Source organism: Ovis canadensis, chromosome 5 (assembly GCF_042477335.2).
Source record: "Ovis canadensis isolate MfBH-ARS-UI-01 breed Bighorn chromosome 5, ARS-UI_OviCan_v2, whole genome shotgun sequence".
In the NCBI taxonomy this organism is placed as follows: domain Eukaryota; kingdom Metazoa; phylum Chordata; class Mammalia; order Artiodactyla; family Bovidae; genus Ovis; species Ovis canadensis.
In genome coordinates, this window is record NC_091249.1 from 20,400,642 (window position 1) to 20,412,376 (window position 11,735).

Consider the following 11,735-nt stretch of genomic DNA (forward strand, 5'->3'; position numbering starts at 1 on the left):
GGGAATTATATTCAGTATCTTGTAATCCTATGATGGAAAGAACCTGAGAAAGAATAAAAAAGAATTTGTAATATTCTAAAAGAAAAGAAGAAAAATAAAAACCTTTGCTGCATACCTGAAACTAATACAACATTGTAAATCAGCTATCGTTCAGAAAATTGTTTTTGTTTAGAAACAAAACAAAACAAAAACCTCCCGTGACACTGAAGGGAGACAAAGAAGCTGAGGCTCATGTGCTGAGGCTCATCGCTTGCTCAGGGGTCCCAACCCCAGGTCTGTCCGTGACTTGAAGTGGAACGAGAACTCTCACACTGAAGGGACAGTCAGAGGAAAGAAGTTCATAGGGAAGCCAGGTGGAGAGCATCAGCCCAGAGTGGCACTCTAGCTTCCAAGAAATCAAATCCAAGGGTCAGAGTTGGAGGAGCCTCGGCCTGGGAAGCAGAGGCGAGGAGGGGCTGGCATGTCGGGAGCTGGCCATGCGTCCTGTCGCTGGGGCTAGAGGAAGTCGCTGCCCTTGAGGAAGAAAGCACACAATAACAGGTCACATGGCCGGGGAGGGGGCTTCCTGTTTCCCGGCCCCTCCCAGGCTGGCCTCGGCCAGCCCGAGCTTGAGCGGGCAGTGGCCAGAGTGACTCCAAGAATGTCCTGGGACTTGGTTTTCGGACCAAGGTACCCCCCAGGAGGATAGGGAAGTAGAGCGGGCTGAGGGAACCAAATCCCAGGATTAGAATCTCTGGTTCAGGAGAGCCCTGAGGAGGAGAGAGGACTGTTGAACTCCTCCTCCCAAGCCCGGATAGGGGAGGGAGGGGAGCAAAGAGAGAGAGGAAAATCAAGGAGACGGAAGAGAAGGAAGAGGTCAGGGCAACCTTGAGAGGTAGTGAGCTGTCCATCAAGGGAGGCATTCAAATGTGCCAAATCTACATTGATAACTCAAGAGCCTTTTGGAGAAGTGAAATCAATGCCCATTTCACAGAAGACGAAATTAAGGTTGTCATTTGCTTTGAGCTGAAGTCAGGTTGTGGTTTTAGCGGGTGAGGATAAAGGAGGATTCAGAAGACACTGATTTCTGGATAACAATGAGTGCCAGGGCCACACGGCCCCGAAGCCGGCGAGGGAGACATGCTCTGCCCGTAAGTGTTCCCCCTCCCTGCCACACCCAACCCTGCAAGACTCCAGCACCCAGATCTGCTTGGCTCAGAGCTCAGCCCTGGGGATCATTTGCAGGGTGAGCTGGACCCTGTGGCAGAGAGTTCAGAGGAGGCTGAGGCAGCCAGTGGGAGCTCTGAGCCGGGCCCTGTGGCATCTCAAGATAGCACCAAGGTGGAACTGTTGGCCCCTGAGGTGGAGGCCAAAGGGCAGGGCTTGGAGAGCAGGTAAGGCCCACTTTGTCTGTGTCCCCCACTGCAGGCCTGGCACATCTTTCCCACTCAGAGATGGGTTTATGTCCCTCCCCGACTCACACACATGCCATGGGTCCCATTGCCCTTGGCCTGACTTTCAAGGCCCTGCAGTCCTAGCCTTGTTACAAACCCTCTGTGTGTTAGCTACCTCAAATGACCCCATTTCCAGAAATTTCCATCTCTCACCTCTTCACAGGACTGACAAAGAAGTTGATGGGGACTCTAGCAGGGGACCAGCCCCAGCCCCTGAGGGGCGGCCCCGTGAGGAAACCCACCAGGCCCCAGAGATAGCCCTGCAGGACGGGGAGAGCATCCCCTCTGGACCTGATGTATTTCAGACTCTCCAGCAAGCACTGAGCTCTCTGGAAGCAGCCGTTGCTGCCTGGCGCCACCGGCCCCCAAACTGTCCTGGGCCAGTGGAGGCAAAGGACGGAAGCGAGGGGGCATCAAAGCCCTGCTTGGAGCAGGAGGGGGCTGGGAGCTGCCAGCGGGAGGCAGCCCGATTGGCTGAAAGGAATGCCTGGCTGCGTTTGGCCTTGGGCAGCCGGGAGGATGAGCTGATCCGCACACAGAACTCCCTGCAGGCCTTCCAGGCTGAGAAGGAGATGCTGCAGAGAGAGGTGAGTTGGGCAGGGCTGCCTCCCAGGGATCCCTGGTGGGAGGGAGGCAGGCCTGGCATAAGACACATTGAATCGTTTGTTCATTTGTGAAGATTTTTTTGGAGCTTTGACTTGCCTTGTTCAGTTGCTCACTCATGTCCAGCAGCCTGCAGCATGCCAGGCTTCTCTGTCTTTCACCATCTCCCAGAGTTTGCTCAAACTTATGTCCATTGAGTCGGTGATGCTATCTAACCCTCTCATCCTCTGTCACCCTCTTCTCCTGCCTTCCAGTCTTTCCCAGCATCAGGGTCGTTTCCAATGAGTCGGCTCTTTGTATCAGGTGGCCAAAGTATTGGAGCTTCAACTTCAGCATCCGTCCTTCCAATGAGTAGTCAGGGCTGATTTCTTTTAGGATTGACTGGTTTGATCTCCTTTCTGTCCAAGGAATTCTCAAGAGTCTTTTCCAACACCACAGTTCAAAAGCATCAATTCTTTGGCGTTCAGCTTTCTTTATGGTCCAACTCTCACATCCATAATTGACTACTGGAGAAACCATAGCTTGACTGTACGGACCTTTGTTGGCAACCCCAAAGAGACAAAGATCCCTTGCAACTTTAGTTAAGAGGATCAGAGAGGCCCATCGAAGAAATGACACTTGAATAAAGACCACAAGGAGGCAAGGGAGGAAACATGTAAGGAACCGGGGTAGAGCATTTTAGGCAAAAGGAACAGTATACGCAAAGGCTGGAGGTTGGAGTGTGATTAGTGCGTTCAAGAAACAGTGAGGAGGCCAGTATGGGACTGAGCAGGAGGAGACAAGGGTACCGAGGTGATGGGAGCAGATCCCGGAGGGCCTTGTGGGCCTCAAGGAGGATTTGAACTTTTGCTCTGAGTGAGGTGGACGGCACGGAGGGCTCTGAGCAAACAAGGATGGAGACCTGATGCAGGTGCTCACAGGCGCCCTCTGGCGGCTTTGGGAGGAACAGCTTGTGGAGGGAGAAGGTGGAATCTTGGCGATCCAGGAGGTGGCAACCTTGTGGAGACGGTGAGAACCGGGCAGTTTTGCGGGGATGCTGAAGCTGGAGCTGGCAGGTGGGATGTGAAAGCTAGAGAGGGGCTGAGGACGAGACCTGGATTGGGAGCCTTAGAGACTGGAAGTGAGACACAGGGAGCCTGTGGGAGGGGTGGGTTTGGAGGAAGGGAGACCAGAGCTCTTAGGCCTTAATCAGCTCAAGATGCTATGAGCCACCCACATGGGGCCATTAAAGGGCCAGTTTTATGTCCGAGTCCAGAGCCCAGGTGATGTCAGGGCAGGAGGGACACAGATGGTGAGACCTGGGCTGCAGAAGCCCAGCGCAAGGAGTGGAGCCCATTTTTCAGCCGGGAAAGAAAAGTCTTTTTTAAAACAATTTTACTTCCCTGACCCCTTCCCCCAACTCTGGCAACCACCAACATGTTCCCTGTATCTGTGAGTTCAATTTTTAAAAATTTTAACCTATCATCTATCTGTGCCCTGCTGCACGGCTTGTGGGATCTCAGTTCCCGACCATGGGTTGAACCCCAGGCCACAGCAGTGAAAGCACCAAGTCCTAACCACTAGACCACCATGGAACTCCCTGGTTTTATTTTAGACTCCACATATAAGTGAGATCATGTACTATTTGTCTTTATCTGGCTGACTTATTTCACTTAGCATAGTGCCTTTAAGGTCCTTCTGTGTGCGTGCTAAGTCATTTCAGTTGTGTCCAACTCTTTGTGACCCCATGGACTGTAGCCCATTAGGTTCCTCTGTCCATGGGATTCTCCAAGCAAGAATACTGGAGTGGGTTGCCATTTCCTCCTCCAAGGGATCTTCCCAACCCAGGGATCGAACCCACACCTCCTGCGACTCCTGGCCCTAAGGTCCTTCTATATTGTCCCAAATGGCAAGATTCCTTTTTTTACAGATGAATAATATTTCATTCTATAAATATACTTACCACATCTTATCCATTCATCCATCCGTGGACACTTAGGTTGCTTCTGTGGTTTGGCTCTTGTAAATAGTGCTGCAGTGAACGTGCGGGTGGCGATGTCTTTTCAAGTTAGCATTTTGGTTTCCTTCAGAGAAATACCCAGAAATGGAATTGCTGTATCATATAGTCGTTCTATTTTGACTTTTTTGAGGAACTGCCATACTTTTTTCCGTAATGATTGTACCCATTTGCATTCTCAACAACGGTGCGCGAAGGTTCCCTTTCCTCAACATCTTCGCCTACACTTATCTTTTGCATTCTTTGTTTCTTTTGGCCTCGCCATTCAGCAAGGCATGCAAGATCTTAGTTCCCCTGACCAGTGATCGCACCCCTGCCTCCTGCAGTGGAAGGGCGGAGTCCTAAGCACTAGGCTGCCAGCGAAGTCCCTTTCTTGGCTTTTTGATGCTTGCCATTCTAACCGATGTGAGGTGGTATCTCATTGTGGTTTTGACTGCATTTTCCTAAGGATTAGTGAGGTTCCCCCAGTGGCTCAGCAGTAAAGAATCCGCCTGCAGTGCAGGAGCCACAGGAGACATGGGCTCGATCTCTGGGTCGGGAAGATCCCCTGGAAGAGAGCATGGCAACCCACTCCAGTGTTTTTTCTGTTTTTTTTTTTTTTTTGCCTGGAGAATCCCATGGACTCTCATGCCAGAGGAGCCTGGCAGGCTACAGTCTGTAGGGTTGCAAAGAGTCAGACACGACTGAAGTGACTGAGCAGGCACGCATGCAAAGATTAGTGATGATGAGCATCTTTTCATGAACCTGTTGGACATCTGGAAAGAGAAGTCTTGATTCAGGGACTGCATGACTGAATGGCTGACCAACAAGTCATGGCTGAATGACTTGCCCAAGGTTGTACAAGAAGCTATTTGGCAGGATGAGAATCTGGGGGGTCCTACCTTCCAGCCAGTGCTCTTGCCACTGCTCCAAGAACAGGTCTTAGGGAAGAATGGCAGGTGGTTGGAGCCACCCCAGCCTTACATTCCCCATTTCCCCACAGGTCCAGGAGCTGCAGGATTCCCTGCTGAGGCTGGAGCCCTTTCCACCTCCTTCCTGTGACCAAGCAGGTGGCTCAGGTAGTGGTTCCAGCAGCTCTGGGGCTGATGGAGAGACCTGGGGCTCACAGGTGAGTATGTGAAACTAAAAACCACGGTCTGTTTCAGATCCTTAGTGTCTGGGGCCATGAGACTCAAATCCTGGTCATGTGATCCAATAGTTTCGGGGATTGGAAAAGGCCTAAATCCTAATGCTGGGCTCTCAATGAAAATTCTGGGTGAATCAAGTCACCTCTTTTCGACAGGATCCCTTCTCCCGGGCTCACCCCCTGCTCCGGCGCCTGCAGAGTGATTCCAGCACCCAGATGCTTGGGTCTCTCCCAACCCAGCCCCTTGCTCCTGAGATGCACATCATGGAAGCCCAGATGGAGCGACTCCGAGGGTAAGAGTCACAAATGCTGGGCTCATAAGGGCACTGGTGCCGCCCAGCTGGGATATAAAGCCAGGAGTCTGGAGCTGGAGTGGGGGTGGGGTGGGGAAGGTGGGGATGGGATGGGGAAATCAATGGTGTCCTAACTGCCCTTCAAAGTCACTCACTTTTCCCTCTTCCCCCACCTCCGGAGGCAGGAACATTGAGAAACTCAAATGCTTCAACCGCTTGCTGTCAGCTGTGCTCCAGGAGTACAAGGGCCGGTGTGAGAGCCTCAGCATGCGGCTGGGCCAGCGGGAGGCCGAGGCCACTGCGCTGCGTCTAGCCTTGCAGTATAGGTCAGTGCACCCCAGCCATGATTCACATGCTTTCTACTGCCTGGGAAGGAAATGGATATCCTCAAAGGATAGTCCTACTTCCCAGAGAGAGACGGAGCCCTCTCAGAAAAGTATTTGCCCTTGCCGTGGAAATTAACTTAGGGCAGTTTTTGTCCCAGGGTGCTAAAGGAATTTACAAACTCCCAGGGTTGGGGTTAGGAGGAGGAGTGACAGATCCAGGGGCAAGTGGGAGTGTCACCTACGCAACAGGATGGGTATGCTGGGGTGCTCAGAACTGCTGTCCCACAGTGAACACTGTGAGGAGGCGTATGGAGCCTTACTCGCTCTCCGGGAGGCAGACTCAGGAGCTGGAAAAGGAGCCTTCGTGGATGACTTGGAGGCAGCTGAGAAGGAAGCTCAGAGGCTCCTAGTGCAAGAGAAGGCTGCCATGGATGGAGTGACACTGCAGGATCCATGTCCAAGGTGCCCTTGGGAGCCCTGGGGACTGGGTGGGCCAGTGAGTGGGGCTCTGGTTGCAGAATGGGGCTCCCAGAACTGGCCCTATATTGGGGGCTGGCGTGGCTCCTGAGGTTGGCATTAGGCCTGCCGGAGTTGGCTGTTTTCTACTCAGCAAAGTTGACATGGTGGTTACAGCCATTGGGGGTGGGATAGGACCCACCAGGGTGGCATGAGGATGGCTGGTGGTGCCCACTGATCAGGTGGTATGATGGTGCTTAATGGGGTTGGCATGATGCTGGTACCCATAGGGGTTGTCATGATGCTGCATAACAGGGTTGGCAGGTTGAGCAATGGTGCTCATTGAGTTGGTGTGATGGCTTCCCTGTGATGGTGTGAGTGACTGTGCCCATTGGCATGGTGGTGTTCATTCATCACTGATGAATGATCATTGGCGGGCTGATGTTGCCCGTTTGGGTTTGCGTTATGGTGCCCACCATGTTAGTTTGACCATGCCTACCACAGATGGCCTTGGAAGGAACCATCACGGCCAGTAAGATGGGAGATGACAAAGCGCACCAGGATTGCATGAAGTTAGTGTAGCCACGCTGAGCAGAGTTCACACAGGCCTCTCCTGTCTCCTGTAGTCCCGAAGGCAGCAGCGTGGATAAGCCCACATCACAGGAGGTGGCGTCCCAGCTCCAGGGCTATGTTCAGCGTCTCCAGGAACGCCGTGCTCTGGTGAAGATTCCCCCTGAGCCTGGCTCTACCTGGGTGCCCATATCTACCGTGCCCCACGCAGAAGCCATGGTGCAGGCCATTCTGGGGGCCCAGCCTGGCCCATCCCTGCCCCGGATGGAGAAGACGCAGATCCAGCAGGACCTGGCGGCCACACGGGTACACATGGGCTGCGGTCACTGTGTCGATCTTTCCTGGTGGGACCAAATCCTGTGCTGAGTCTGAGTGAGATGCGATTAGGGGACCAAGTAGTAAGGGAGAGTTTTGCTGGATATTGTTTGAAATTTGTGACCTGCCGTGAAAGAGCTCGGGGCTTCACTGGTGACTCAGGAGGTAAAGAATCTGCCTGCCAATGCAGGAGACACGAGTTCGATCCCTGGGTCGGGAAGATCCCCTCGAGAAGGGAATGGCACCCTACTCCAGTAGTTGTGCCTGGAAAATTCCATGGACAGAGGCGCCTGGCGGGCTACAATTCACGGGGTTGCAAAAGTCAGACATGACTGAGCAGCTATCACACGCATGAAAGAGCTGAGGTTCTGAATTTGGAGAAACTCCAGATGCTACCATTGAGTTGCTACTCGACTTTGTCTAAGACACTTGCTCTCTCTGAATGGCTATTTCTACAGCTGTAGTTTTTATGGAAGGATTTTTCCTATCATGCAAGATCAAGGGTTAGGATTCTTGCCTGAGGAGCCCTCAGTGGGCACCTCCTAGAGGCTCAGTTTTCTCAGCGGTTGACCTTCAAGGCACATTTTCTACCCTCTCCTTGGTCTCTCAGGAGACTCTGGCGGACCTGATGCTGCGGCTACAGCTGGTGCGGCGGGAAAAGCGGGCTCTGGAACTGCGGGAGGCTGCCCTCCGAGCCCAGGGCCCAGCCCACGTGCTCCTGCTGGAGCAGCTGCGCTGGGAGCGGGCACAGCTTCAGACTGGCGGGGCCAACAGCAGTGGTGGAGACAGCAGTGGAGGTGGGAGCAGTGGAGATGAAGAGGAGTGGTCCCAGGTGAGTGACCCTGCCTTGGCCCGGTAGGGATAGCAGTATACTACTGGATATGTGGTCCTGGTTCATCCTAGCCTCCTTTGAGCCTCAGTTTCCATTTCTGCACCAAAAAAAGGAGTTGAATGGTAAAAATGCATGTGAAAATTCACGCTTGTACTTCGGAGTTTCTTTCTTTGAGAGTATTGCGCCCAATAAGCCCCAAGGGATTTAGTGTCTTCCACTCACACCTGTCCCTTCTACTTCCCACCTCCAGGCTATTCATACTCTCCGTTCCCCACTCCAACAGCTCCAGGTCATGCTTCATATTTTCCTAAATTTTGGCTCCAGCTTACTCCCTGAGGCTTTCCTTCTTGCCCCTACTGTCTAATCATATCTGTCCTCTGGTTTAAAGCCTTAGAGGCTTCTGGAACCCTCCTTTGAATCATCTCTTCTACCTCCATGCCTTTCTAAGTGCTACGCCCCTGCCAGGAACACCAGTCACTTTCCTCTTTATCTAAGTCCTTGACTTCCTACAGGTCTGAGCTCAGACATCACCTCCTCTGGGAAGTCCCCGTGAACTGCCTGAAAATGAGATTATTTATTTCCCTTGTTAGGGAACACCTGTATCCTTATTGGGGTATCTCATAAGACTGGGGGCTCTGTAAGCGCAGGGACTGTAGCCACCATAGTCTGTGATGACTTCAGCGTTCAGCTTGGGCTGAACACACTCTCAGCCTAGGTCAATGTCACTCCCCTCCCTTCTGCCTCCCTCAGGGTCCTCCTGCTCTCCCTGGTGGCAGCAGGGGTATTGATGGGGGCCAAGTGAGCAAAGTGCAGCACCCGGAAGAACTGACCCAGGGACTGTCAGCGTCACTCACTCGGTGTGTGCCTGGGTACTGTGCTGGGGTATGTGTGGCCTGGGTGGGGGTAATATGTGAGAGCCCACTGGGGTGTTGTGTACAGTGGAGGACTGGGTGTACAGCTGTATTCACATGGAAACATCTTGGGCAGATGGGTGGGAGTGGGGAAGGCAGACAGGAGTGGCTATGTCTGTGAGCTCCTCTCTCTCCACCCTTGTACCAGGGCTCTGGGCCTGCGGGAACAGCTGCAGGCTCTGCTGGAAAAGCTAGAAGAGGTGGCTCGGAAGGAACGAGCCAGACGTGCTCAGAGTACTGAGCTGAACAGTGATTTATGCAAAGCTCACAGGTGGGTCTCTCTGTGTAACCTCAGAGGCATCCCTGGCTCTCTCTGGGCCACAGCTTCCCCCCTGTAAGGTGGGGGGCAGGTTCAATCCATTCCACACCTCCTCTGGGGCCTGATGTGTGTCAGCCCCTGCTGAGTGATGCTGGGACCCCCAGGAGACTCAGTCTCAAAGACTTCCTGTCTGGGGCTGGGAGGACATAGCCCTTGTCTTGGGTGGAATGGGGGGCTGTTTCCTGGCTCAGCCTCCTTCTCCCTTCAGCACCTTGGTCATGGCCTTCCGAGGTGCCCACCGGAAGCAGGAAGAGCAACGGCGGAAGCTGGAGCAGCAGATGGCACTGATGGAAGCCCGACAGGCAGAGGAGCTGGCAGTGCTAGAAGCCGCCGCAAGGGCCCTGGGGAGGTCCAGACTTCCCTGCCCGCCTTCCCGGCCTGGGGAGACCTTTCTCTAGGCCCTCCTCTGGCCATGTCTGGACGTGCCAGATAGTTGTGATAGGTCACATCATAAACTGTTCTGGAGTGACATTGTGTCATGTAGCATGACTTTGCATGTTGAGGCATGTTCTGGGTGATGAGGGCTGATATACCTGAATGTCTGGGGTTTGATGGGGAGAGGGCTGGCATTTGAGAAAGGCTCGGTGTCTTTGGTCTGATCCCATGTGGCATGCGAAGAGACATGTCAGAAGGTTCATGGCAAAAGCAGCTTGGGCTGTGGAGACAGGATTCTCATGACTGGCTGGGGGCATTCAGGGTTCAGTGAGGTTACATAGTCAGAGCTGAAATTCCAACACTTATCTGCCTCCAGAAGCCCAGGAAGGTGTCCACTGGGGCAGGGCACACTTTCCCCTGCCCACCCACTTCCCAAGGAAATGCTAGGTTCAGTCTGAAGGATATTCCCAAGAGGAAGATACCCATAACCCAAAAGGAAGACTGAGGCCTGAGCAGTTCAGCATGTGAAATATTCGCTGGAAGACCATTGCTCCTTGAGTGGAGGGAGGGGGAAGGGGGAATCAGAGGTGGCCTTAGAACTTGCATTCAAAGAGTGTGGAGCTAACGTAAAGGGCTTTAGGGTGGTGAGCAAAGGGAAGAAACTCTGCAAGTGAGATCTCAGGGGCGTTATACCGCTGTTGTTGAGGAACTCAGGTTTGCTAACCATGGGCAAAGAAGTACACTGCCCTAGGGCGTCTGGATGGCTCTTGGCCAGTCTGAAAAGTTGCCAGTTTCACCTGCAGGAGATGGGAGCTCTGGGAGGTGCCAGTGTCAGATTAACAGCAGGCAAGTGATTAGCATCTTATTTACATAGGCCACGCCCCCACCCTTCCAGCGGAGTCTGGCAGAGTTGGGAAAGGGTGTTAGGCTCGACACAGACGCCCCGGATTAGTGGCCAGCTGTCCCCTCCTGGGTGGTAGCTGAAATTCAAGAAGCGGATTAGATAGATTTTCATTCCCAGCCTGGTGGGGGTGAGGTTCGAGGGGGATTCCAGGCAGCACCTGTGCAGGTGTGTGCGCGGCGCGGCTGCCTCTCGCCGGCGGGGCAAGGCTGACCTGAAGTCGGCGCGAGGCAGCCGCCGAGACCCAACCTGGTCCTCCGGATCCACAGGAGCCTCGGGCCAGCGCTGGGGGCTGGTGACCTTCGAACCATAAGCACAATCTCCGGACCGTGGCAGGGTTTGCAGAAAGCAGGGAAACAGGCGGGCAAGGTCGCCCGTAGCCCGGCAGAGGACCCGACTGTACGACCCTCTTGTCCGTCTCCCTCCCTAAGAGTCTAAGAGTGACCTTAGCGCCGAGTCTCACTAGGTTGCCCGTGGCGAGGGGGATGGGGCCGAGAGAAAACAAGGTCACCTGTTGGAAGGTGGGGAAGGAGTTCGCCCCGGCAGTGGGGGCGGGAGCTGAGGTCGCCGTTGGGGGGCGGGGGCAGGTTCCCAGGCCACCGGTAGCCGGGTCTTGCTGTTCCCACGGGTGCCCCGCAGCAGATGGGCCCAGGCCTCTTTGTCCCTGGTCGCGGCCTCTGCAAGGTCAAATGTCACCGCGGGGCCGCGGGCAGGGGTCAGGTGGGCGGGGCCGGACCTCAGCACTACCCCCCGACCTGGGCCTCCAGGGGCTGCAGGGGCTATAGAGCTCTTGGGCAGAGGCGGGGCAGGCCCCCCCACCCCCCGAAAGGTTGGATCACCTCGAGGTTCTGGAATCTGTGGCAGACCTTCCAGTCTCCCACCGGACCCCTCCCCTAGGCTTGTGTCCCTCAAACTCCAGTTCCCTGTCCCCTCCCTTCTCCGGGCCCCCCTCTGACTCCTTGAGCCTTCTCTTCCTTACAAGTCTCTGGCGCTCATATCTGAGACACCCACCTCCACGTCTCCCCCATCAAGGACCCTAGAAAGTTCAGACCAGGGACCTAGGACACCCATCGTCACCCCAAATACCCAGCTAGCGCCTCCCATTCCTGGGCCGCAGAACCAAAGGGTCCTCTCTTATATATTTGGCTGCTCCGGGTCATGGTTGCTGCATGCGCGATCTTTACTTGGGACACCTGAGATCTTACGTCCCCTGCAGTGGAAGCACGGAGCCCTAATCACTGGTCTGCCAGGACCTAAAGGGTCCTCTTTAACCATTCAA

At 54.3% G+C, this 11,735-nt stretch overlaps 1 protein-coding gene across 2 annotated transcripts; it reads left to right on the forward strand.

Moving 5' to 3' along the window:
* Positions 1-557: 557 nt before the first annotated feature.
* USHBP1 (USH1 protein network component harmonin binding protein 1) lies at positions 558-9,649 on the forward strand. Of its 2 annotated transcripts, XM_069589111.1 has the most exons (12): positions 558-1,130; positions 1,225-1,373; positions 1,597-2,020; positions 5,015-5,140; positions 5,315-5,451; positions 5,637-5,777; positions 6,066-6,239; positions 6,860-7,109; positions 7,729-7,950; positions 8,701-8,807; positions 9,010-9,132; positions 9,389-9,649. In XM_069589111.1, exons 1-12 carry the CDS (start codon positions 1,077-1,079, stop codon positions 9,576-9,578), a joined length of 2,097 nt encoding a protein of 698 aa, XP_069445212.1. In that variant the 5' UTR covers positions 558-1,076; the 3' UTR covers positions 9,579-9,649. The 2 variants fall into 2 exon arrangements, with proteins under 2 accessions (XP_069445212.1, XP_069445214.1); XM_069589113.1 differs by lacking the exon at positions 1,225-1,373 and having other exon boundaries at positions 585-1,130.
* Positions 9,650-11,735: the final 2,086 nt, after the last annotated feature.

Bases quoted from the DNA above. Each gene is read 5' to 3' on its own strand.
- USHBP1 (XM_069589111.1), top strand. From the start codon at position 1,077: ATGAGTGCCAGGGCCACACGGCCCCGAAGCCGGCGAGGGAGACATGCT. The intron at 6,240-6,859 runs GTGCCCTTGGGA...TGTCTCCTGTAG, and splicing joins CTGCAGGATCCATGTCCAAG to TCCCGAAGGCAGCAGCGTGG. The intron at 8,808-9,009 runs GTGTGTGCCTGG...CCCTTGTACCAG, and splicing joins CTGTCAGCGTCACTCACTCG to GGCTCTGGGCCTGCGGGAAC.